The 26,352-nt window shown below is 39.1% G+C and overlaps 1 protein-coding gene, 1 long non-coding RNA gene and 1 pseudogene across 4 annotated transcripts; 1 reads left to right on the forward strand and 2 right to left on the reverse strand.

Moving 5' to 3' along the window:
* Window positions 1-6,857: 6,857 nt before the first annotated feature.
* LOC306655681 (riboflavin kinase-like) lies at window positions 6,858-7,865 on the reverse strand (annotated as a pseudogene). The gene has a single exon. The product of its transcript is annotated as a riboflavin kinase-like (transcript).
* An 8,713-nt stretch (window positions 7,866-16,578) lies between these two features.
* Window positions 16,579-22,171, forward strand: LOC306657157 (keratin, type I cytoskeletal 12-like). Its single transcript, XM_079132901.1, is given in 10 exon segments — window positions 16,579-16,997; window positions 16,999-17,089; window positions 17,092-17,192; window positions 17,657-17,739; window positions 18,674-18,830; window positions 19,681-19,842; window positions 19,928-20,053; window positions 20,180-20,400; window positions 21,042-21,139; window positions 21,920-22,171. Coding segments are annotated over 10 exon segments (1,491 nt in total). The 5' UTR covers window positions 16,579-16,643; the 3' UTR covers window positions 22,018-22,171.
* LOC306657167 lies at window positions 16,852-23,274 on the reverse strand. Of its 2 annotated transcripts, none has more exons than XR_013762717.1 (3): window positions 23,101-23,274; window positions 21,027-21,133; window positions 16,852-16,986 (listed from the first exon to the last, which is right to left on the reverse strand). It is a non-coding gene; the product is annotated as an uncharacterized lncRNA (long non-coding RNA). The 2 variants fall into 2 exon arrangements; XR_013762718.1 differs by having other exon boundaries at window positions 16,870-16,986; window positions 20,992-21,133.
* Window positions 23,275-26,352: the final 3,078 nt, after the last annotated feature.

A 26,352-nucleotide genomic window follows, 5' to 3' on the forward strand; every position in this document is an offset into this window, starting at 1 on the left:
TGCCTGCCACCACCACCGTCAGCCAAGGCAGTTTCTCCTATTTTATTACGTACATCATATACTGTGAATTCCCTTCATAGCTCTATATAGCACATCAGTCCACTGCATAGGAAACAATAGATCTTGCTGAGGTCTGTGCATGGTAACTGTGTGTAAGTTGCTTAGATTATTCACTCAATAAAAGCTGCAACAACATCTGCATTACCTACCCTTTAGGTAGTTCCAGTACTATGCACATTGGACCTACCACCTTAGAAGTGCTTAGTAGGCATTTGTTGCATGAATATGAATGGTGGCTAAGACATTTTTCTTTTATTATTTTCTTGAAATATCCATCATATTTTTATGTATTTGTTAGTTATATCTAAATTTTCCACCACTCCTCTTTGGTAAGACTAAATGAACAAACACTAGCAAGGCACAGCAGTGAAGTCATGACCATCACACAGGAGGCACTAAGAGGCTGCCTTGAATATATATAATCTGAGTCTATTGTTGTTGATTACTCTATTTAAATATCTTGAGTCACATGGAAATGAATTCCACTTACTTTCTTCTCCTTAAATCTAATAAGAAATTAGGCTGTCACAGACTGAAAAAACAAACATTTAAAAGGTTTTGCCATTTTACCAAGATGTCCATTGAATACAATTATATATTTTTCAGAAACTATTCAAAATACTTGATGCTCGATGGGGACACAGAATGTATCCAAAATATGCAAAACTTAACTTGGCCATTTCACAAGGTTTATTGATATAAATCATATTGCTCCAATGTTGGTGATTCAGTAGAAAGTGATCTTCAGTTTCAACAAGTAGTCTTTTAGTTCAGGACAGTTTTTAAAGGAAATTAACCTGAGGACTTTTTCCCCACACATCTAAAGAAGAGTAGAGGTTGCTTTTACAAAATACCATAACTTGGTTTCTATGCAGTACTTACAAGGAAAAAAAAAAAGTTCCAAAGTTCTCGTCTTAAAGAAGCAACCTTGGAATCATCTAACTCATCATTAGAGTGTGCTCTGTACAAATGAATACAAAACTGAGTTCTCTTTAAGCAAATGATAGAAGACTGGTTTTACATGAAAAGAGTCTGAAAACAATACTTCCAGCAATTTGATCACAATAGAACTTGTGCCTTCTTAATCTTCAGAGGTACTCTCTCTAAAATACACTTTTCCCTCAAACTATATTTACAGAAGTAATTGTGAGCCCACATAGACATGCAAATGCCTTTACCTTGAGATGTAAAGTGACCTGCCTATGAAAGAAAAGGAAGATGAGGTAATACAGAAGTTTGCAAGAGGGAGAGAATACACAGGGCTGGGTGTGAGGACCACTCTTTGGGCATAAAAAAGCATCTGAGTAGAGCCTTGAGGAGTATATACAACTTTGTGCTTTGGTATTACATAGGAATGGATAGGCAATAAGAAGTTCAATGTGCCTGTCCCTTACATTTTAAAAATTAAAAAAAAAAAGAGCCCTAAGTTCCGTGATCATGGTGATCTGCACTTTATTTCAGAAGATAAAGTGTTTGCATCTAATTCATTCTCAAAGGTAGGGCCATGTATTATTGGTCATCCATAAATAAATCCCTAGTACTAATTCAGCATCTGGCAGAATGTGGGTATGCCGAATATGTGTTGTTTGAAATTATGAGTTTAGGAACATCACATTAGGCTGATATGTGTTTACACATCATTGAAAATTTCAGAGAAAACAAGCTTAGGGTGTAGCTCAATGGTGAAGCATAGTGCTTAACATGCACACGAACCTGGATTCAATTCCCAGCACTAAAACAAAACAAAACAAAAAAATTCAGGGGGGGAATACTGGTTGAAATCCAATGAAAACTATTAAGTCTGTCATTTGGTTCAATTTACAATAAAAGCACATGTTGATTGAATTTTCATTTTTGGTACCAATTATGCTGTCATATAGGTATGGCTATAATAATATGAGTCATTCGAAATTCCAAAATCTGGAAACAGTAAGACAGACTGTTTTAATCACTCTACTAAAGTAAAAGAGACACAGACAAAAACACAATATCAGAAAGTATTCACTGATCAATCTTGGGAAGAAATGTTCTAACCCAGCAATGAAATACAGCAAACACTGAACAGTTGAACAACTGAGAAAGAAAAAATCTGAATAGTCAGGGAAAGTTTATTTGGAGGGAAATAAAAATCCCAATATGTATTGCTAGATTTTGCAATAACTATGTGTTGCAATATAGAAATGTGATTTTAATTGAAGGAGGAGATAATTATAGCTTAAGAGCCAAATACTTAATCAACACCACAATCAGAAATGTCTGAATGACAAACATTGGCCCCACACCCAAGAGGGTGAACCCAGAAAGTGAGTAAAACAAGTTTCCATTACAAATGTGCTGAAGCCATTTGAGCCACACTGAAGCCACACCCTGAAACCAAGGGTGGGGGGAACATTTATGTTACTCATTCTTAATTATTAAATTATTAAATTTAAATAATTTCTATGAATTTAGATTAAAAACAATAAATTCCATGTTGTATTACATTCTGGAAGTAGTACTGCCCTGAATATTGATTCAGTTGGGGTAAAACACAGCATGCATTTCTAAAAAATAATTTCCTAATATTAATTCAAGGAATTTTTTTCCAGAAATTCATGCTGTGTTACCCCAATTGCATCATTATTTTTTCCTAGTATTAGAAAAAGCAGCTTAAATGATAATGCAGGTGGAAATCCTGTCATATAAGGGCGACAGTTGAGTGAACTGGCAAGGAATAAATTAAACTTTGTCAAATATCCAAAAGACTCACCAGCAAAGTCATATTCTCTGTGGTAGATTTCATTCAATATAAAGACAACTTTTTGAGAGTTTAAGCATCTCAAAAATGGAATGCCTTATGAGACAATAAATTTCCATTTCTAGAAATATGTAAGTAGAGAGTAGAGATATTTGATAAGGGGGTTCTGCTTATTGTTGAATATTTAACAAGAGAAGTGATAAGGACTAACATTCATATTTGCCACGTGTAAGACACTTTGTTTATGTATTGCCTAAACTGTTGGTCTCAAATTTATGAATTGGATGTCTTTCATGAAGATTAAGAGGGATTACATAATTTACCATACACCCAGTAAGAAGGGTTGGAATCTGAAATGTGATAATAACCTCTAAGGTCCCTTGCAAACTCTAGTCTGGCAGTAGACATGACAGTGAATATTGGTGGTCTAGATAATTCCATCATGGCCATTTATTTGTCCAGCCTGGTATTATTTCTGACAGAACACACAGAGGCTTTTGGTCAAAAATAATATTTGCTTTCAAGGTGTGAAACTCAAAGGAAAACTATCCTTTAGGTCTTTTCTAGTTTAATTCTGCATTTTTGATGGCTAGAATCCATAAACAAATCATCTGAGCTAGAAAAGGAAGACAGTTTTAGTTCATATGGCTCCAACTCAGGAAACTGATCATGGCTTCCTGGATTAATTATTAAGAATAACTCTACATACAGCAGAAAGATGTCATTATCAAATAGTAATGTCTGCCGTGAGTACAGGACAGAATAGCAGCAAAAAGGTTTTGTGTATATTATTTCTAACAAACTACATATTCCCTAAAACTATCTTTCTATTTTTCATCATCAGTTCTTAAGTGATGATGAAAAACCAATTAATTATTTAAAGTGATGCTTTCTGATATTATTCCTTAAACCATTAATGGAAGGTATGGGAATACATAATAAACCAAACAAAAGGCTCTCAACAAGACTTGATTGACTGTCAAGAGGTTTTTAAAACATATAAATTAAAATTACTTCGGAAAATTTGCCATAGTCCAGAAACTGTTCCTCTCAGCTTTGCAGGTGCAGAAACTGAACTTGACCTATAAGAGACCTGACACTTGATGACAGCCTTACATCACTATTCACACAATACTGATGTATAGATTAGAGTGCCAGTTTGGACATATTTTCCCACGTGTTCAAGGCCACTTTCCTGCACATTCACCACATCTTCTAAAATGTATGCCTTTTTCAGATATAGTCTTAATGATACCACATGTCTATTATGACAAGTTTCCTATGATAAAGTTTAAATCACTCATCTAACAGGTGGTTTTACTGGGTCCTGAGGACACAAAGATAAGTAAGGTACAGTCCTTACCTTTGAGGAAGCCATATATCATAGGGTGGAGGGTGGGGGACAAGACACAAATAATCACAAGATAGGATGAAGACCTATGTGTGTTATCAAACTCTTGCTGACTGAGGGTTCAGTTTCTTGGATCACTACAATTTCTGATTTCTCTCTCCTTCCAAGTACCTACCAGGCTATCTTGTTGGCTACCTGAATAGTCTCCTTTTCTTTGTTTTCCACAAGGGAATGTTTCCTAAATACCTTTAAAGAGCTCAAAATCCAACTTGCTTCTTTTGAGAAGTGTGTTCTGTACCCAACAATCTTGCCTTCACTCCTCACCATTCTTTTGTCTTGTACACCCACTCAATAAGCTGCAGCAACATAAGATATAGATGGCCTCATTCCATCTCCACCCTTTCCTTCCTTAATGACAAATAGCCTGGCTTCTGTGCCCTGCATTGTCGAGAACATTCTTGCTCTCAGATCTCTAAGGATCTTGTGGCAACATCATGTGTGGTTTTTGCGAGGCTTCATTCTCCATGGACTTTCTGCAGAATTTGAAACTCAAGGCCTGCAAGAACCTCCTTCTGGAAACCCTGCCAAGTGAATCACCCATGCTATAATGCTGTGATTTCCTGAATTTTTCCCAGTCTTCCAGATGACTCTTCACTTGCTTTTTCTTTTCTTTTTTTTTTTGTTTGTTGTTTTTTATTTTTTTTATTTCTTATTTTTACAGACTGCATTTTGATTCACTGTACACAAATGGGGAATAACTTTTCATTTCTATGGTTGCACACAATGTAGATTCACACCATTCATGTAATCATGCATGTACATAGTGTAATGATATTTGTCTCATTCCACCATCTTTCCTATCCCTATATCCCTCTCATTTCCCTCTACACAATCCAAAGTTACTCCATATTTAATAAAATTTTATTTATAGCTTTCCCTCAAGCTACAAGTGCTCTTCAGGCTAGCATTAAATTATATTGTACATATACCATTACAACAGTTTAGATTTGCTCTGGAACATATAATCACATTAAAATACATAACTTTGTCAGTTATTCATAGTGTAATTGGCTCTTAAATAATTTCTTGGGGGCAAGGGGAATAAAATTTTTGTGTTCCTTAAGAAACTGGCAAATACAAATGAACAGCTATGTATTCATTTAAATTCTGAGGAAACCCAAAGATGAAGTTTGTTGTTTTTCCAAAATGTAATACAGAAATGCACCTAATCTCTGCATATAGTGATGGAATGGAATGGTATACACAGATGCAGTGTCTTAAGTATACAGTTGTAGGGTATTCCAAGTGGGGGAAAAAAAGTGATAACAATTCTAGTTTAAAGCAGGAACTAAAGTCAACAAACACGTTGAAAAACAAAATTATATACTCTTATGAAAGAAAGAACAACACAAAAATAAAACCTATAGAACTGAAAAACACTCATTTTACAATCTTAAAAAGCAAACTAGAGAAACTGATAGGCAGTGGGAATGTAGGCCTCTCAGAATTGAGGCAGCTCTACCCAAAAACAGAGATAGTACAATGAACTGACCTCAGCAGGGAAATGAGTAAAAAATATTTCACAAAAGTCTTCATGTCTGTAATGATACATTAATGCACAAAATATCAAAGTTACAGACTGTATTTTTCTCCTTAGGTTTATAGTAAATGATCAAACTTCTGTTTAATGCATTATTTTCATGTCTTCTCCATTTACCAACATATGCTATACAGGTAACATACATGTTCCCATTTTACCATGAGAATTACAGTTCTCATAGTGACTTGCTTTTTTACCCATACTTATATACATTTTATTTCCATTACAAGACATTTAGTATTTCTAGTGATTCGTTTTAATTAATATCTTACATAAAAACAATTAGTTTTTAAATGATTATTTTTGGTACTAGAGCATGAAGTGTAAAACAGTTGGAAGCATAATAGGGTAACATGGCACTTTTTTTTAAGCAGTCAAGATTTTGTTTTGATATTGGCTAGAAATACATTATAGTCAAAAACAGCAATGACATTAAAGGGAACCTCTGTGCATTTTAACATGCAAGTGTATCTCTTCCAGGAGCTGACCTGGTATGACCTTAAGAGTCTACCCTAACTTCTTTCCTATCATCTGCCTTTTCTTTGTTGTATTCTTGAAGATCATGAGCCATAAAGAGTTTGCCTGTTTGGAGCAGTAAATTCTTTGATGTTCTGGAAGAAAGTGTTAATCTGACCTGCAGTGAGAATCAGATCCATCATGGAAGGAGCCTGGGTGGCTTGAAGAGTTTGGACAGGTCTTCCTGGGAGCTGGGTTCTCCTGGCTCTGTTGCTACATATTCTCCTGCTGGTGACCTTGGTGATACTGATGTTTCTGTCAACAAATAAATGACCTAACATTACATCTCAAAGTCCTACAAAAAGAAGAACAGAGTAACACCAAAAGTAGTAGAAGACAGGAAGTAATTAAAATCAGAGCTGAAATCAATGAAATTGAAACAATTCAAAAAAATTGACAAAACAAAAAGTTGGTTCTTTGAAAAAGTAAACAAAATTGATAAGCCCTTAGCCACACTAATGAAGCAAAGGAGAGAGAAAACATGTCACTTTTAAAACTAATTTACCACAACAGAAAGATGTTTGTTTTTTAAAAATGTAAGCAAGATGAGACTACAAAGTTATGAAAGTGAAATAAATGATTAAGGTAATTTTTCACCAGTGGCTGTTCATCATTTTGCTTTTAGGAACTTGGAAGAAATTGTCATCGAGTTTCAAATGTTCTGGTAAATCTAGTTTCTTCTTAGCTTCTTCAATATCATCTTGAATTACTGAAATAAGTGACTCTAAAGAATCAAAGTTCTTTTCGGGTCTGAGATTGCCACATGAGGACTTCCCCATAGAAGTCCTCTTGGAAGGTATGGACAATACGAGTTTCCATGGACTTTTTCACATTCTTGTATGAGTTTCATTCTATCCTCACCACCGTCTAACCAGCACTGCCAACACTGGTTCAACCATCATAAATGCCAGTGGATATATCAGCTGGAAGATTATCTATTATTTGTTCAGGAAAATTAGCTGTGGGGATGCCCAGCTGCTTGGAGCCATGGCTGAAAGCTCTCACCACCTGGCCGCAGCAGAAGTCCAGCAGGTTTCTCATGGGTTTGTCCACTGCAGACACCAGCTGCAGTCCAGCCTACCCATCCCATGGAGCAGCCATGGTGCCGTGCCCAGAGCCCTACACCAGCAAGTAGACAAGGCAAGAGTTCTGCAGGTTGGGTGGGCACACCACACGCAGTGGCAGCCCCTCACACAGCTGATCAACAGAAGCTGCAGGACAACTCAGGAAGCATGTCTCCCTTTATTCACTTTTTATACTCTTTTCTGAGTATTTTCCCTTGTGCCAAGCCTAACCTTGTTTCCTTACCATTGGGTCTGAACCCTCTGCTCTCTCTCCTTTATAGAAGCCAGGTGGTCTAAAGGCTTCAACGGCCGCCTCAACATGGATAATCTTTGGCCTTCAGCTCTCTCCTAAATTATTATATCAGTTTTCATGTTTCATTTAATGTGCACAAATCCTCATATTATATAATCCATAAATTATAAGGACTGTGAAAAACACATGCAAATTTACTTAGTAGTTTTGAGAGAATTCACTTCCTAGTCCTAAAGGACAAAAGCACTCATAGGATCTTTTCAGAATAAAAAGCCAAATTGAAAAGCAACTTTGTAGTTCTATTCTACTTGACCTTTTTGACACCATTGACCATTCCATCTTGAAATTCTCTTCTCCTTGGCTCTCTTCAAACTTCCATCTCCTGATTCTGTAAGTGTTACCTGTCAGGATCTTCTGCTTCTCATTAAATGTTACAGTTCCTCAAGATCTTAACCTTGGTCCTCACTCCACCCATTCTTCGTGGGAAAACTTGTGCAAGCCATGCAATCTCTTTGCTAGTAACTTGCAAACCCAGTCACCATTTCTCTCCTGAATCCCAGAATCACATTGCCCATGGAATATCTCCACCTGAATAGATGACCCATCACATCTTCCCTATCTTAAATTTATTTTCCTACTAAACCTGCTCCTCCTTGCATTTGCATATTAGTTAATGGCATTCCTCAAAGTCCAAAACTCGAAACCTCTTGTCATCTTAGATTCCCCCAACATCAATCTGCAACCAGCCAACAGTCAAAAGCCACCATATCTATCTTCTATCTTCCCTTCTTACCACACCACTCTGATATTCTCATTGTTTCTTCCCCATTCGCCGTCTCTTGCAAATCCCCTTATCTCATCTCCCTGATGACAGTTCTGCTAAAATTCATCCAGGACGTGTAAGCAAAGTTAACTTTCTAAAAATTAAGGTCATGTTCATCTTCTATTTAGCAGCCTTCAGTTCACTCCAGGACTATAGGACCAAGTCCAAATTCCTTAGAATGAATTAAAGGCCCTTCCCACTGTAGTCCCAATTTATTTTCCCATCTTATCTCTTGGCATTTATTCACATATACTTTATGTCAAAAAAAACTTCAGTTTTCAAATATATCATGAATGTTTTTATCTCCTTTATACATGCTGGTCTATCTAGTATTTTTTCCCATGCAATGAATTCTCACTCATTCTTTAAGACACCATTCAAACTGCATCTCCTTAAGTCATCTAAAAACTAGTTTCTCTTTGTCAGTACTTCATATGGTTTGTGGTCTGTATTATCAAACTCTTCATCCTCTCTTGTAATTATTTGTCTCGTTCCCTACACTTCACCCCATAAGAAATGGCTTTGTTTATGGTAAGGACCATGTCTTATTTATCTTGGAGTCTGTGGAGCCCCAGTAAAATATGTGGCATATAATATGCACTCAGTAAATGGCTATTATACAAAAATGGAAAAATCAAAGCCAAGATATTGCCCTTCCCTTTAGGAAGTGATGTGAAAAGACCTGGAGATATCTAAGAGTCCTCTTTACCTCTTTCTTGCTACAACATACCTATAGTTTAGCTATATTCATCAAAATGTACAAAATTTTCACAATACCCCAAATTCCACTTAGATAAGAGGTGATTTTTAAAGTAAAGAGCTTCAGGGAAAACCTCTCCAATCCTTCCCATCTCTGTCAGTAAGTCACCTTAGAGTGAATTAGACTAACCAGATGGCAATCTTATAACCTGTTCTCACAGCAGGCTAAAAAATTTCAATAGGGAAGGAGGAGAAAATAGGGAAATGGAGACTGTCAAGGAAGGACAAAGTAGGAAGTGGTTTTGGAGTACCAGAGAGCAACTTCGGAGCATAGAACTGCATAGGGGTGATGGGGAGAGGTGCTATAGAGAGGAAGAGAACAGCAAAAGAAATATTCAAATTCAGTAATGGAAACTTTGGTAGGTGCTGATTCCTCTACTCCTCCCCAGAGATGGGGGAAACACCCTCTCACACTCAGCAGAAGCAGCCCCACCTCTACTCATAGGTAGGCTCTTCAGGAGAAGAGCTCATCATCCATTGTTACTTAACTCCTGTTAACTCGTGTAACCTCATTATTTTTCCACCTACTGCTCCCACTATCTTTCCTTTCATCCGATAAGATGAAGAGAGAGGTGAGCTGGTTTCTGTAGTTCCAAGACATCAGGCTGCCACAGAGGATCTTATCTATTACCTGATCCCACCTAGGATATTCTCTTTCCTCCTACCTTAACTGCAACCACAAGCAGGTTCTCTAAGAGAAGGACTGTAAGGAAGAAGCCCAGAAGGTTTCCGAACAACAAATATAATGTATATCCAGAGTGCTTCCTGCCTGTGAAACCTGCACTGATTTATCTTAAAGAAACTGAAGCAAAAGGCTGTCCCTGAGGAAGACATACCACCAGCACTTCCAAGAATATAATTCAGCATCTGTATTTCTAAGCCACTCTTCCTCCAGACTTGCCTATTCTGTCATGTAACAGTCACACCCTGCTGTGCTTTGTGTAGTAGTAGAGTAGGTTGCTGAGAGACCAAAGAAAACAGTGAAATGAGATGTGAAATATAAGGTTTATTGAGAAATGCTTATGGGAGAGATTCAGTGGCAATGGGCTGGTCAGGTTCTTCACCAGAAAGTCCAGTGGCAACAGGATGGACAAGTGCACCTCCATTTTACATGGTCCTCCCAATGCTTGACCAGAAAGTAGCAACTCCATTCCCCCATGATTCTTTGTCCAGGGGCATTTCCCTCTCCACAGTGCTCTGATCTAAACCAGTGGCCATAGGTGGAAGGGTTTTATAGATTAGGTTAGAGAAATAGCATTAGGTCAGCTTGCTTTGTCCCATTATATGACCAGAACCAGAAACGTGGCATGCATGCAAGAAAGCAACTTTCTGCAGATAACATTAACTTGCCCTAATTCCCAGCATACATAAGAGAAATTCAGTTTCCTTCAAGACAATATTTATCTGAATATTCTGGCCAGACCTGTCCTCATTGTACCTTTAACTTGGCTAGGTTCTGGGGAATGGAAAGGGGCATTCAAGGACATGGTGTTTTACCGTCCTTCTTTTCTTTAAAGGACAACACATCAATAGAGCGCTGCTCTCTTAGTTCTTGTGAACCTTACTATTCTATCAATAATTAAATAACAATAATCATTATTTTAATTTTTTCCTATGTCTATAATAGCATATCTAGACACTGCAACAGTCTCCTAACTGGTTCCCTTGCTCCAAGTCCTTTCCAAACCAATTAGAACACTCCCATCTGGTAAACCATCCTAAAGCAAAGCTTTTCTTGAGTCACAGTCCTACTAAAAAGCAACCAGAAGCTCCACATTGCCTATCAATGGTTCTTAATATATTATTGATTGCACAGCAGATCAAGGACACAAAATGTTTCCAGTAGTAACAATTAACCTGTACTCATGCTTGGCAGGGGGAAAGAATGGATTCTGAATCTCTGGGTGGGAGGGTTTTGTTGTGTACGATTTGAGAAACTTCCCCAGGTAAATACATGCAACATAAAAAATGAGATTAGCAGAATGAGCGAAGCACACACTGAGCATTATGGATACAGAGCAAAGGTGATATCCTTTTCCAGACACTTTATCTCTTCCTATAATGGGAATCTCTATATCCTTTCCTGGGAAGGATCAGTTTCTTCTGAGGGTGTTGCTGTATTTCTGGCCTTGATTAGGTTAAAGGGAACTACAGTACTCACTTAAGGATCCACACATCCTATTGACACCCCACACCTCTGATACAGCCTCAGACACAACGCAACCCTAAGGACCACTTTGAACAGAAAGAATAACACTACCAGGTTAAGATGTGGCCCTAGGCAAGTCATGTTCACCTCTGTGGTCTTCATCTACTCCTCATTAGAGTGAGGGAATTGGAGAAGATGATCTCCATGATCCCTTCTAGTAGGGGCCGAGCAGGAAACATCTGGCACACTCAACATAGAGAGAGTCAAGGAGAGTTTAATAAAAGTACTATTTACAAAGGTCTGGATATGGTAGTAATCCCACCATGGGCAGCGATCATCACCCTCATGCCCAAAAGGACAAAGGAAGGTAACTTAGAAAGGGAAAGTCATGTAAAAAGGACCATTTTAAGAGGAGTATAGTTTTCAATGAAAGGACACAGCCAAGTCATAGAGAAGACTAGCGGAATAGAGGTTCAAACTTCTCCCTTCTCCAAATTTCTTATGGGGTCTCCAATAGGCAAACATCATGAAAGCCAGAGGGCACTGAGCCTATCCCCATCGCCAGCTCTTTTTTTTTTTTTTTTTTTTAGAAGTAATGTACTTTTATTGAAAATGAAAAAATAAAAGGTACCATCTTCAAAGAGCATCTCACAAACACTGTTCAAGGGCAGGAGCATTATAGTAACATTATAGTAACATACAGTGGGAACATATGGAGTCGAGTTACACAGGGCTGGCCATCTAACAGGTCATCTGGCCTCCGACTGTTGTTTCAACTACAGCTCTTTTTGTTTTTTTATTTTGAGACAGGGTCTCGCTAAGGTGCTGAGACTGACTTGGAACTTGTGATTCCTCCTGCCTCAGCCTTCCAAGCCACTGGAATTACAAGCAGGCACCACCGCACCCAGCTCAGACCCAAATCCTATCTCTGCCACTTCTGGCTCTGTGGTCTTAAATAAGCCCTTACTGTCCTGACCCTCAATGCATTCATCATGTGGGATGAAAACAATACCCTAAGAATTTACCATGAAGGTTAAAAATAATGTCTGTGATCTACTTGTCCTAGTATCAGGGAAGCATAAACTGATTAACAGTTGAAACAAGGACAATCTCAGGCAAAATGCTTATAATACAGATTTAAGGAATTCTTGGGAAAAATCTCTATGTGGCATTCCCACTTAACAAGTTTCTGTTCTCTCAAGAAATGACACAAATGGATCATGGACTCTCTCATCAAGTTGTCTACCTTTGGTTGCTGTCTCCTTCCCACATCCTGATTGAATGTGCAACTTCTGGAGATCTCTTGCTTAAAACCCCTTTACTTAGAAATCCCACTTATTTGCTCTTTGTGATTGGTATAGGTTGAGGGGAAACATGTGCCTTCTCATACATCCCTTAAGTAATAAAATAGAAGGAAGTGGAATTGGATTTCACCACGAGTTCAGCATTTCTGCCTTGGGAAAATGGTTAAAAAAAAAAAAAAGATTGGGGGGACAGATGTCAGAACAGTCCTTGCATTGCCAGAATTGATCCTGGACATTCATTATGAAGATTTGACATGGGTTTCAGGTGTGACCCCTCCACATCTGCCTCCAAATCCTCAGTGGGCATTGCTAACTCTGGCTTGGGATCACACATGATTAAAGAAAAACCTCACCGTCAGGGAGACTGAAATCAGGGCAGATAATATCTGGACACTTGGATGCATGGGGTCAGGTGCTGAACTAGGAGGATTCCAGACTACAGTGCACACTCTAACATGCAACACAAGCACTGGCCATCGTGAAGCTCACCCCAATGAGATAAAGCCCAGAAAAGAAGTATTCTCTGGGAGCCCCTGGGGCTGCAGAACCTCCCTCTGCATGAGGCACACTGCCACCCAGCAAAGACCTCAGGATGCTTGTTTCTGAGAGTGTGTGTGAATGTATATGTGTTAACATCCGGATGAGGGTAATAGCCAAACTTATCTACCGAGTGTTAGAATCTGTTAATACTCAATTAATATACCAGGTAACTTGCCTTTATGCCAGTACCTCTTCTCTAATTTTGGAAAAATTTCCTCATATGTAACATACATTCATGACCCAGCTTGATTATCAAGAGAAAAATCAATTCAACGAGTATTTACTGAATGCTGATTTGTGAAAGACATTGGGCAAATGGACTAGACATTGACAATGGAGCTAACCACAGACCTAATGCCTGAATACTTTCATGTTGGTTTGATTGAAATACTTGATTTAATTCTCCAAAAGGCCAAACCATGTTGACATTCAAGTTGAGCAATAGGTGTAGGCTCACTCCTCCTATTAGCTCTGTGATTGAAGAAAAATGTCCCAAAAACATCAGACTATTGTTACAGTCAAGAGAAATCAAAAGTGCTGCATATACCTATAGCAAAATAATAAACAAGGACCAAGTATTTTCTATGATGAAACTAATTGTTTTGACTAAGTAGAATCTTAATGATCACAATGGTGCTCAATAATATTGCTGAGAAGTTGTGTTTTGCCAGTAGCCCAAACTCCACTTTAAAATGTATAGAAAGCCTTCTGAAAATCTTCTTTGTTATGAGCAGTATGTATTAGAAATCAAATAAGAATTCCATTTTTATTTTTAAAATCTGTAATACCAGTGATACTATTTTATATTTAATATATAATGAAAGATTCAATCCATATACACCAAAATGAAGAGGTTTTCAGTAGCCATCTGTGAGAATACCAAGGCCCCTTAGGGAGAACTGAAAGTTGCTGTTTCCCAAGAGGCAGAAACCACATCTTTACAATAATTTTAATGTATTTTATCTCACTAAATTCCCTCTAGTTAAAATGCTTATGAATCCCTAATACACTCAGTCAATGTAAACCTTACTATGGAATTCAGTATATGTGTCTTTGCAAAACTCCGTCATTTAGACAGAAAATTTTATTTCATCAAATACAGAGAAAATTGAATTTAGAAATCTGAATCTGGCAAAGAATTTTCAAGAATCTACAATCATGCTCTATACCCACCTTTCTTAAAATTCAAATGGTAGTTAATCATATAATCTTATGAAAGAAAATTAATAAAATTTTATATTGTACTAATTATGCTAAAATATATACACAATCACTGATAAATCTAATCTATATTTTCTGCATCTTCCAAATTGCCTATTATTATATGTAGAGAGGGTGTGGTGGGGAGAGAGAGCTATATTTTTAAAAACCAACACTGGAATTGTTTTACAATGAAAAATATAGAGACTTGGACCATTTTCCATGTTTAAAAAAACAAATCCTTACTTTTCTTAACCAATTAAGTTCTCACAATTTACATTCCTAAGGACCTCCCACCATCCTAGAATTTCACTAATAGGTTTCCAGTTATCTACAATTTCTGTCAGAAAACAGATTTCTTTCAGGACACTTCCCATCAGAACGTTACTGTTTTCATGCTTAAATCTAAGCCATATCGACTTCTTTTCTTTTCCTAAATTATACTCCATATTTTATAATATGTAAAAATACACTCCACTGTTATGTATATCTAAACAGAACAAATTTTAAAAAGAATCAAAGAAAACCTACAGCAAAAAAAAATCTATTTCAACAGCAAATAATATATCAAAAAAAGTATAATAACTTTCATTACGGCATTTGCAGATAAATGGATGGAATTAGGGAATATCATGCTAAGTGAAATAAGCCAATCCCAAAAAACCAAAGGCCAAATGTTTTCCCTGACAAGTGGATGATGATATATATAATGGGGGTGGGGTGGGGGTGAGAGAAGAATGGAGGCACTTTAGATTATGTAGAGGGAAATGAGAGGGGCAGGGGTATGAAAAACTAGTGGAATGAGACAGGCATCATTACCTATGTTACACATATTTATGATCACACAAATGGTATGAATCTCCATTCATGCCAACACCCTACAGACATGAGCAGGCTGTACCCCATTTGTGTTACCAAGAATCAAAATGCAGTCTGTTGAAATAAAAATTATATATCTTAAAAAATTAAATAACTAAACTGGACACTGGATACAATTCTTTGGAGCTTTCACATAACACCAATGTAAAGATGGGAACATTTGGTTTGTTCTATGAACATTTATCCCTTTTCATCATACTGATCACTTGCAACGGGTTTGGCTTCTTATAACTGGAGTTTTAGTCAATTCTTATGTGGACAGTGTGCTTCTTCTTTCTCCTTATCGACAAAGGCAAAAATCCGAAGCTTTTACACCATCCATTCAACACCTTTCTTGAGCAACTATGATGGGGACTAAGCTGCTAAAGGAATAAACATAAAAGCTGCCCAGTGCAGAGCAGTGAGCAATGAGAGAAGGCCCTGATTTCACAGGAAATGTATGTTGACAGGAAGGTCAATTCTATGTAGAGGAAAACCACTGGAAGGACACAATATTCTACCAAAAAAAAAAAAAAAAAAAAAAAAACACTTTTTCTGTGTGAGTTGTGGGGGCAACTCCCTATTTCAAATGGGGAGAGTAACTTTTGCAACCGCACACCCACCTCACAGCCTATAAAGTCCTAGCATATTAGGACTTCATTTTCCATGTCTCCTTTTATTTTGCCAGGATCATTCTGCCAACATTGGAATGCCCAGGCTCATCTTACAGATTGACAGTGCAAGGACTGGCTGCTGAGGGTCTTTTTTTTTTTTCTTTTCAGGAAATAGAAATCATGTAACACCTTAATGACAAGTTTTTACATCTTGAAAATTCAAATTCCAAGATCAGCCTGGGAAATGCGCTCATTCCCCACCTTCCGCCAGCACATTTCCCGATTCCTTCTGAAGCTGTTTTCCACTGAAAGATATTCTAGATCATGGTTGGGTGGTTTTATCGTGGGTTTCCAAAGAAATCAGACAGGAAAGAGAAGTGAAAAACTTGGAAGCTTAAGGTTTAGGAGGAAGTATTCACTAATTTGTCCATTCAACAATCACCTTTTGCCTTCCTATTGTGAATAAGACGCTGGACAGTGCTGAGAAGACAGGGAATAGAATAATTTGGAGAAGAAAATTCCTTTTGACAGTCAACCTCTACTCCGCCCAGCTTTCTTTCTGTATAACAGATATTTAATGGAAATGGTTATTCAATTATTTCTACATCAATGAATTTTCACTATTCATAAATCATTCAATTGCTGAGCTGAACAAAAGTTGGGGGCAACTCCCCTGTTCAAATGGGGGAGAGGGAACTTTTCAACCGTGACATCCACCTCACAGCCTATAAAAGTCGACCCTTTTGGCTTGCTGGCACTGCTTCCTCTCCAGCTGTCGCCACCTTCCCCAGGCCCCGGCTCTCTCCAGCAACACCATGTCACTCTCAGTGCGCACCTCTGGGCTGTCCCGGCGGCTGTCCTCTCAGAGTGGGCTGTCGGGCAGACCCAGGGGCATGTCTGCTTCCAGTGTTGCAAGTGGATATGGGGGTAGCGGCTTTGGCTTCGGAGTGGGCAGTGGCGGAGGCTTCTCTGCTGCTACCATGTTTGGTTCTAGTTCTGGCTTTGGTGGTGGCTCGGGAAGCTCCTTGGCAGGAGGACTGGGCACTGGCTATGGAGGATCCCTGGGAGGTGGCTTTGGAGGGCTGGGAATGGGTTTGGGGGGAAACCTAGGAGGTGGCTCTCTAGTTGTCCTCTCTGGCAACGACGGAGGTCTTCTTTCTGGATCAGAAAAAAGAAACCATGAAAAATCTGAATGACAGATTAGCTTCCTACCTGGATAAGGTTCGGGCTCTAGAAGAGGCTAACACTGAGCTAGAAAACAAATTCGAGAATGGTATGAAACACGAGGGACTAGGACTGTAGACTCTGGGTCACAGAGTGATTATAGTAAATACTACCCACTGATTGAAGACCTCAGGAATAAGGTAAGAGCATGTTTTCTGGAGTGGCTTTGGGAATTATTTTTCTTTCATTTTTACAATATTTTGCAGGGATAATTACCTACAACTTAGATATTTTTCAGATTGACTGTACTTGGAGGATTTTTTTCAACCTAAGAAGTTTAGAGGTCTGGGAAAGTAGCTCAGTGGCAGAGTGCTTGCCTAAAATGTGCAAGGCTCTGGGTTTGATCCCCTGCACTAGAAAGAAAGTTTAGTTCCAACTATCACTTACCATATAGTGACAATATTTCTACTATCTTCCTAGGAAATATATGTTTAATTTTCCAATATTATTTTAAAAGTGAGTTTCTTTAGAAAAAATGATACTGCCTTAAACTCTTAGCGAAACAATATTTTAATATTACCGCTTGAACTTTGTGTCAAAAATATATTTGGAAACTACTAGCACATTAGGACTTCATTTTCCATGTTTCCCTTTAATTTGCCAGATCATTTCTGCCAACATTGGAAATGCCCAGCTCATCTTGCAGATTGACAATGCAAGACTGGCTGCTGAGGACTTCAGAATGAAGTGAGTAGAACAGACAGATGACAACTGACCTCTCTACCATGTCCTCTTATTCCCTATTTTCCTACCTCCATTGATAGCAAATATTTCACATTCTCCATACATTTGGTGTTTTGGCAAATGCACCTAACACATTCTAAAAAGTAATTAGAATCAAACACACTTCACATTACACATTCTTAAAATAAGTTGCTTACTCTTAAGGCTATGGACCATCATAGTTGTAATGACTCGTAATTCAACATACTAATGTCCTACACTTGAATTTTCAATGTATCAAAATGAACTAACAATGTTTTTGACAAGGGGTTAATTGAAACAATTATTTTCCTGATGGTGCGTACCATTGAAAGACTAACCATCCACTTATTTTTATATTTCTCTCCTTTTCCATATCCCATCCTTCCAGACATAGGAATAAAAGCTTGTGCATTACAAAATTTCCACACAGGAAGTTGCAAGGGTGATGGTCCTCAACCTGTAAAATCTTGGCAAAAGCTAATGAAGAAGTATAGATGTTTAAAATTAAATAAATCATGAAGAAAATTAAGCAAAAAGAATAATGATTATTTAATTTTCAATTGCTCATAGGCTGCCATTAAAAACTGCACCTACAGATAGGAGCTGCTATTGTTCATGGCTGCAGCAGCCAGCCAGCCAGAGAGGAATCTGTTCCCTGAGATGCACGGTGCTATTGGGGTTCATTGCTGGTGGATAAGCGGTCACCTCATAATTTTTCCCTTTCCTTATCTCCAATTGAACAATTAATTATGGTGCTAGGAGAGAGGAAGGAAGGGAGTCACAAAAGCAAAATCTGTATCACACACTACAACACTGCTATTTTTAAACAGTTGCAGAGATTCATGCACCAAATAGCCCTGAAGATGGCAGTGGCCTTGTCCAAATCATTGTGTTGAATCCCTAAACTGATTTTCAGGTATGAGAATGAGCTGGCTCTACGCCAGACTGTGGAGGCTGACATCAATGGCCTGCGCAGGGTGCTGGATGAGCTGACCCTGGCCAGAGCTGACCTGGAGATGCAGATCGAGAACCTGACTGAAGAGCTGGCCTACCTGAAGAAGAACCATGAGGAGGTCAGAAGTTGTTTCTTTTTCTCCCAGACCCCAAAATTACAATTTCAGATTTGCAAATCTGGAGTTAAGACGAGGCCTGTTAAAGTGGTCATTTGTTTTGGATGTGTTTGTGTGTGTGTATGTTGCTGCTGCTGCTGCTGTTAATGGTTCCTACTAAGGTTTAACAAATTAGAGGCACTTTCTGATTTTGTCATTTTCATTATTAGGTAATGACAATAAGAATTTTAATTATCTTGATTTAGTGGTTTTGAAAATATATTCAAAAGGTTTCATTGTGAAACCTTTCAAAGGTTAGCAAATAAAACAAATCTACCAATAATATGTAAGGCTATATATGCCACACGTGGAACTCTGATGTCCCACTATGTATACCAGAAGCTGGTGTAGAGAATGGACACTGGCAGTAAGTTTCTAAAGGAGTCTCTACTTGATTTTCAATGACTGGCACAAACTCTTCAAGCCTAGGTACTGCTTGCAGCCCTCATCTGGCAGTTGTAGTTGAAAACCCTCCAACAACATGCATACCAGGCCTCCCCTTCCTACAAACAGTGGACCCTGTAGAAGGAGGGCCAACTAATCCTTTTGGCCACCAGGCACAGCATATAGGGCCTATGGTCACTTAAAGGGCCTGCAAAAATATCTTAAGTTGTTTTGTTTTTATCAGAAGAAAACAATGAATGTTTAATGAGTTTAAATATATTAATATATGTCTTTATGCCAAGTCAATCAAAAAAAAATAAAATTTTTAATATTGTTGCAATGAAAGAGGCCCAGAAAAGCAATAGCATCCAGGGTCCTCTAAAATCCACAATGGTCCACTGCGCCTCACTTCCTCACTCGTGGTCTCCAGGAGCTCCAAAGTTTCCGGGCAGGTGGCCCAGGTGAGGTCAGTGTAGAAATGGACGCTGCGCCCGGAGTGGACCTCACCAGGCTGCTCAACGACATGAGGACGCAGTATGAAACCATGGCTGAGCAGAATCGGAAGGATGCGGAAGCCTGGTTCCTCGAAAAGGTAACACAAAAGCAAAAGGCTTCGATAACAGTCGCGGAAAGACAGCTCAACCCTCAAGCTCCCCGCGCCCTTTTTGCTGTTGCAGAGCGGGGAGCTCAGGAAGGAGATCAGCACCAACACGGAGCAGCTTCAGTCCAGCAAGAGCGAGGTCACCGACCTGCGGCGCGCAATGCAAAACCTGGAGATCGAGCTCCAGTCCCAGCTCGCCATGGTAGGCCCGCTGCGTCATTTCAACTTCCAAACAAAACGCTGCACCCTAAGTGTGTTAGACCATTGGCTGCCCTGCTGTCTTCAAGACCCTTCATTGTCGTGTCTGCCATTTCCCTTCCACGTGCAGAAAAAATCCCTGGAAGACTCGTTGGCTGAAACCGAGGGTGGCTTCTGCGGTCAGCTGTCCCAGGTGCAGCAGCTCATCGGCAACCTGGAGGCGCAGCTGCAACAGGTGCGCACGGACGCCGAGCGCCAGAGCGCGGACCACCAGCGTCTGCTGGACGCCAAGGCCCGCCTAGAGCTGGAGATCGAGACCTACCGCCGCCTGCTGGACGGGGAGGACCAAGGGTGCGTAGACGTGGAGGTTGGAAGTACATTCTGGGGCTGCCAAACAGTGGACACCTAATGCAGTTTTCTTCCTGCTATAGGAGAAAGGGTTCTTTAGCTGATAGAAAATAACGAATCTAGGAAATACAACGCCTGGGATTTATTAAGTGCTGTGCAAGGTGTTTTCACACCTTATCTTACCCGATAATTCATATAACGCTCTTATGAACAAAGACACCACGGACAGAAGCATATCCTAAAGGAGTGCCTGCATATACTAGAAAAACTGCCCAATTTCTGGTATCAGTGACCCCCATTCTAAGATGGCAATCAGATCGTAGCCCTCTGAACCCCCGCAGACCCATAGGTCTAGCAAACCTTCCAGAAGAAATAACAGTTTGGACTAGAGAGGGAGAACTCAGAGCTGTAAATTGGGAACTCTAATTTCTGAAACCAAACCTTCCATTAATTTCTAGATCTCTTCACTCTGAGAGCCTGTGTTAGGCAGGGTTTAGAAACAAAAGTACATTGAACCACTAGATCACTCTCAAGGTGCATCATTCAGTCAAGAAATTTGGAATATGCTCTCTATTTGACCATAATATCATATACCTTTGTGATTTTTAGCTCAAATAGCAAATTCTTACTTCTTCTCATTCCAGCAGGAATCACGTGACGTCTTTTCACAGTGATGGTTTTGATGAAAGTTTATCTGTGACAGGCTCCAAATCTCAGACACATTCGATTGACTCATCTAAAGGTATGCAGATAAGAATCACTGAGAGTAAATTGGAATCGCATTATTAATGACTAGAACATTACAGAATTATTAATAGTTTAAATCTAAAGTATACCTGTATTCTCAGCCAAGGAAAAACATTTGTGTATTCTTGCAGTAAAAAGAGTAGTCAAGGACTAGGGGTATATGTAGCTCAGTGATAGACCACTCACCTAGCAAGTGCAAGTATCCCCAATACTGCAAAGAGGTAGAGACAGTCCATAGCATATTAAAACTTTTGGGAAGCCCAGGAGGGCAAGCCCAGTACCTCTCCAAAGAGATACTATGTATACTTTTTAAATTTTTAAAAAGAGAAAATATATTCATTTTTGCATACTGAATACATTTCATTTTCACTGGGGGGGAAAAAACACATTTCATTTTAGAATGTAAAAGTTGCTTTTTTTTTTTTTTTTTTTTTTCCGGTATCAGGAATTGAACCCAGGGGCACGTAACCACTGAGCCACATCTCCAGCCCTTTTTATTTTTTATTTTGAGACAGGGTCTCACTAAGTTGCTTAGGGCCTCGCTAAGTTACTGAGGCTGGCTTTGAACTTATGATCCTCCTGCCTCAGCCTCCTAAACCACTGGGATTACAGGTGTGTGCCATCACGCCCAGCTAAAAATCATTTTTCAAAGTTTAAATTTGATGGATTTTTTTCAGCTAATACAAAATTTAGCTGCTTAGGTCAACAACAGTCAATTTTGGATTGATATTTGAAACACTAACATTTGCTCCCTTTATTCTACTGTACTCTTTAGACCCAAGCAAAACCCGAAAAATCAAGACCATTGTACAGGAGGTGGTGAATGGTGAGGTGGTCTCATCCCAAGTTCAAGAACTTGAAGAAATAATGTAAAACTTCACAAAATCTACCTTGTGATTGGTTCCTTAGGGATAAGCAATTTACAACTAGAAATGATGCTTTCTGAGTGAGATGCTATATGAGTTCAGTCTCTGTTTTGGTCTGTTTGATTCTCTTTGTATTTCCTACTCACTTTAAGTCCTTTTTGCTCTCCTGATACAATATTCAGTTACAACCATGAAACCATGTAGTTCTTCGTAACAAACCAATATTACCTTACATTCTGGACCTGCAGTAGACTTTTAAAGAACTTTCTTCTGGTGACTTGGACTGTTGTTAATTAATCACAGTACTTCGACAAAGTAGCATTGCTTTAATGGAGCTAATCTTAATAAAAGTCTAATGGCAATAATATGAGATGTGTACATTCTTGATTACAATAATAATGTTGAGGGCTTAGAGAGAAGTTTTTGAAATAATAATAAAGGAAATAAACACTGGGACAAAGATGTTGGGGATGAAGATTAAGTTAAGAAGTTTCTTTCAGAAGTCCTGTCCTATTTACATCAGCCCATTTAGGTGGCCAAAAAATTATATTGCCCACTACAAGGGATCACGCTTGTCCTGTTAATTTTCTAGCACATTCTTTCATGCAGTCAAGAGACAATTATTGACTGAATATGGTAGCCCACTACTGGAATTCTAGCTACTTGGGAGGTTCAGGGAGGAGGACTGCAAGTTCAAGGCCAGCCTAGCAACTTATTGAAAGTCTATCTCAGAATAAAAAGGGCTGGGGATGTAACTCCATGGTTGAGTGCCCCTGGGTTTAATCCCTAGTACCAGGGGAGTGGGGGGGGATAATCATTGAGACCCTATAGCATGCCAGATTGAAGACTCAGTGATGAGTAAAATATGTCCTTGCCTTGAGTGGCTCAGAGCTGAGGGCAGAGGTGGACATCCATCAGGAATGATGTCACCGCGAGAGAGGCTGAAGAGGAATTTAAAGGACACATGGAGGAAGAAGTGGCCGATACATCGGGCAACGATTAAAAACTTCGTACAAAAATCAACCAGGCAAAGGAGAAAGAAAGGAAACAGAGTAAATACGTGTGGCAAAACCGAAGAGTGGGAACAGACGTTGCTTTGCTCTCCTTTCTCTGAGCTGGCAGCGAGGGGCCCAGGGTGGGGTTTCTACTGGGATGAGTCAGAGCCAGAAGCCAGTAACAGAAGTCATGTTCTGAGCTGGGGCAGGAGGCAGCCAAAGTCTAAGTCTGACTTAGATGGTGGTTTGATCTGGGTTGCCAAATTCAAAACCCTAAAAAGAAAACAAGAGCAGGAATTAATGATTAAGAATCTGAGCTCTTAAACCAGATTGGGTTCAAATCCTGACCCTGCTACTTAACAGGAAGTAACTTTACCTCCAATCATTAAGGTGGAAATGACAGCGATGCTAGTACCTGCTTCACCAGGTGGTTGCCGTCAAGATTAAAACCCCAAGAACCCAGAAAGTACTTAAAAAGTACTCCATGTTTGTGTCTCATTACTGTTTACTACATGGAATCAAAATGGGATAGGGAAACCAGGGGAGGGATGGGCAAGGAGTGTCCAAGGGAGTGGAGGGAAGGGAAGGAGCCAAGCCTGGAGTAATTCCAGAGCTGAGTGAAGCCACAGACGGTATTTTAAGCCGACTTGCTTTGGTATGCAGCTTTCTGAAATCAGTCTTTGACTCTATCAGGTCCTGCATTCATTTCTCCAGCACACATCCTAGGAGAACCTCACTTTTCACACCCAAAGAGATTATCAAGGTCTTTTCCTGAACAAGGTTCCTAGCCCCTGGTAAGACATGGGGCCATTTTCACGGTACTCAAAAGTGCCTGCAAACAGCTACTGTTTTAAATAACATCTGTTTTCCTTATAACCACAACAGGATGGTCCAAGACTCAAAGGACAGAGGGGTTTGCACAAGTGTAAACCCAGCTGCCATTTCTTAGCCATTCTTAGTTTCTCAGCATTTCCTTCTTTGGGGAACATATCCCCGCGCCCCACAGGACTCCCTGAGACACTATTTTCACTGGAAGCTTTTTCTCAGACTTCCTTCTGTGACCTCTGAATGTTTATTCCATCCTTCTCTTTATACTTGCTCCCCAGGAAGTTTCCTCTAATCCCGTGGCTTCAAATACCATCTAGACAGTGATCACTTCTTGTAGCTTCTTGTGATCACTTCTTGGACCCTCCACAATGGCCCCAGGGAGCCTCACCTGCTAATACTCTTGTCTCTTGTGGGGTGCCTCCCACAGTGGAGAGAGGGCAGACCTGTTGAGGAAGTGACAGTACATGATTCCGAGCACAGGTATGAAAGCCTTTCAGCTCTGCTCTGGTCTCCTGGATTGCACGCTGTGGAGGAAGTCAGTTGCCTGCAAGGTTATGGGGTTAGGGGGAATGATTTCACAAAACTTCCCACGGAGTCTCTGATGGCCAGAATTTCATGGACTAGCATCAAGTCCCGAGTAATAGTCCTTTCCTAATAATCTCTGTCAGATCATTCTACAGTCTTCACTCAACTAAGGAAACATTAAATTTCTTATTGCCTACATCCGACTGCCCTATTATGCATTATTATTATGCATACTGCCAAAAAAATGCAATTAACAGCATTCATCTTAGTCTGTTCAGGATGCCGTAACAATATACCTTATGCCAGGAAGGATATAAATGACAGAAATGTATTTCCTTTCAGTTCTGGAAGCAGATTCAATATCTAGTAAGAGCCTGCTTTCTGGTGTATAGACAGTGCCTTCCGGTTACATCCTCAGAGGGTGGAAGGGGCCAGGGAGCTCTCTGGGGCCTCTTTTCCTTCCTAAGGGTACTAATCCTATTCACAAGGGTTTTGCCCTCACGACCTAATCAACTCCCAGAACCCCCACCTCCTAATACCATCACATCAGTGATTAGATTTCAACATACAAATTTGGGGGAACACAAACTTTCAAACCATAGCAGCAAACTTATCTTGAACTCCAGTCTTTGTTCACTAGACTACAAGCCCTGATTCTGCACAAGCATAAAAGGCCCCTCTGTACTTTCATGAACCGCAGAAATAGAAGGTTTGTCTTTAAGGAAAATAACTTACTCAAAAGGAAACAAAAAACCCTAAGGAAAAGATTAGACAGCAAAACACAAGCATATTGTTTGTGATTATTTTAAAATCTAAAATTTCACCAATTTATAATTTCACTTTTATATGTATTTATTGTGTGCCTAAGCTAAAGAAAGGTCTAGAAAATACTGTATGTACTGAACTGTTACAGTAATCTCTTGAGGATTAGCAAGGGCTGTGGAAAGTAATTTTTTCTTTTGTATTTTTAAAAAATGTTTAACAAACAGCATGTATGACTAATAATCTGGGGGCGGGAGGGAAATACCTTTACATTATTTGAAACAAATGGGTTTGCAAATAGGTCACAGTTGGTAGGAAACCACCTGGAAAAAACACCTTAGAAAGTCAAAGGTATCTCTTTAGGCTTTGTAGGAGTGCCCCCTGCTGGACTATCAGGAGAACAACTCTATTATTTTTATTATTAAAATTATTAACATATATTAATTGTACAAATTAAAGAGCTTCCCTGAAACATCTACATGCATGCATACACTATGCCTTGATCATGTCCAGCTTCCCTTCTGCCCTTTCTTGTCCTCTCCTCTCTCTCCCTCCCCTCAATCCCCACCCCTTTCTCTTAAAATCCCTCTTCTCTTTTCAGGGTTTTGGTTTTTTGTTTTTGTTTTTGTTTTTGTTTTTTTGGGGGGGGGGGTAGTTTCTTCCACATAAGAGAGAAAATTTGCAATACTTGGAAAGGAACTTTGAAAAATTAACCTGTTTGTTCTAGTCCCTTGAGGTGTTCTCAATACTAGAAACTTTATTTAAGAGAGGGAGACAGAGGGAAGAAGGCAAATGAAGAGGAGAAGAAGGAGAAAGCAAACACTTTTCAAAGTATCAACTTAAAGAATTAAACTATCTTATGTAACTAATAATTACTCCACTGAAAGTTCTAAAATGCATAAAATTTTTAAAGCAATTATTTAGAGTTTAGAGCACCAGACAGCCAATCTGAACTACTCAGGCTCTAAATAGTACACTCAAATATCAAATGAAAATAAGAAATGTATTCATATAACTGAGTAAATGGTTTTTGATGTGGCACTAAATGTTTCTTTACTCTTGGAATTGAATCTAAAACTAAATGCCATTGTTTAATATTAGTATCAGAAGCTCAAAATCAAACTTTAAAAAGTTGGGATGATAATTGAATGCATCCTCTTCGTCACTGCTATGAACACACTGCAATGACACATTTATAAAAGACTTGTTAGGACCAGAACTCTAGGTCAAAA

This window comes from Sciurus vulgaris, assembly GCF_902686455.1.
Source record: "Sciurus vulgaris genome assembly, chromosome: 3".
NCBI lineage: Eukaryota > Metazoa > Chordata > Mammalia > Rodentia > Sciuridae > Sciurus > Sciurus vulgaris.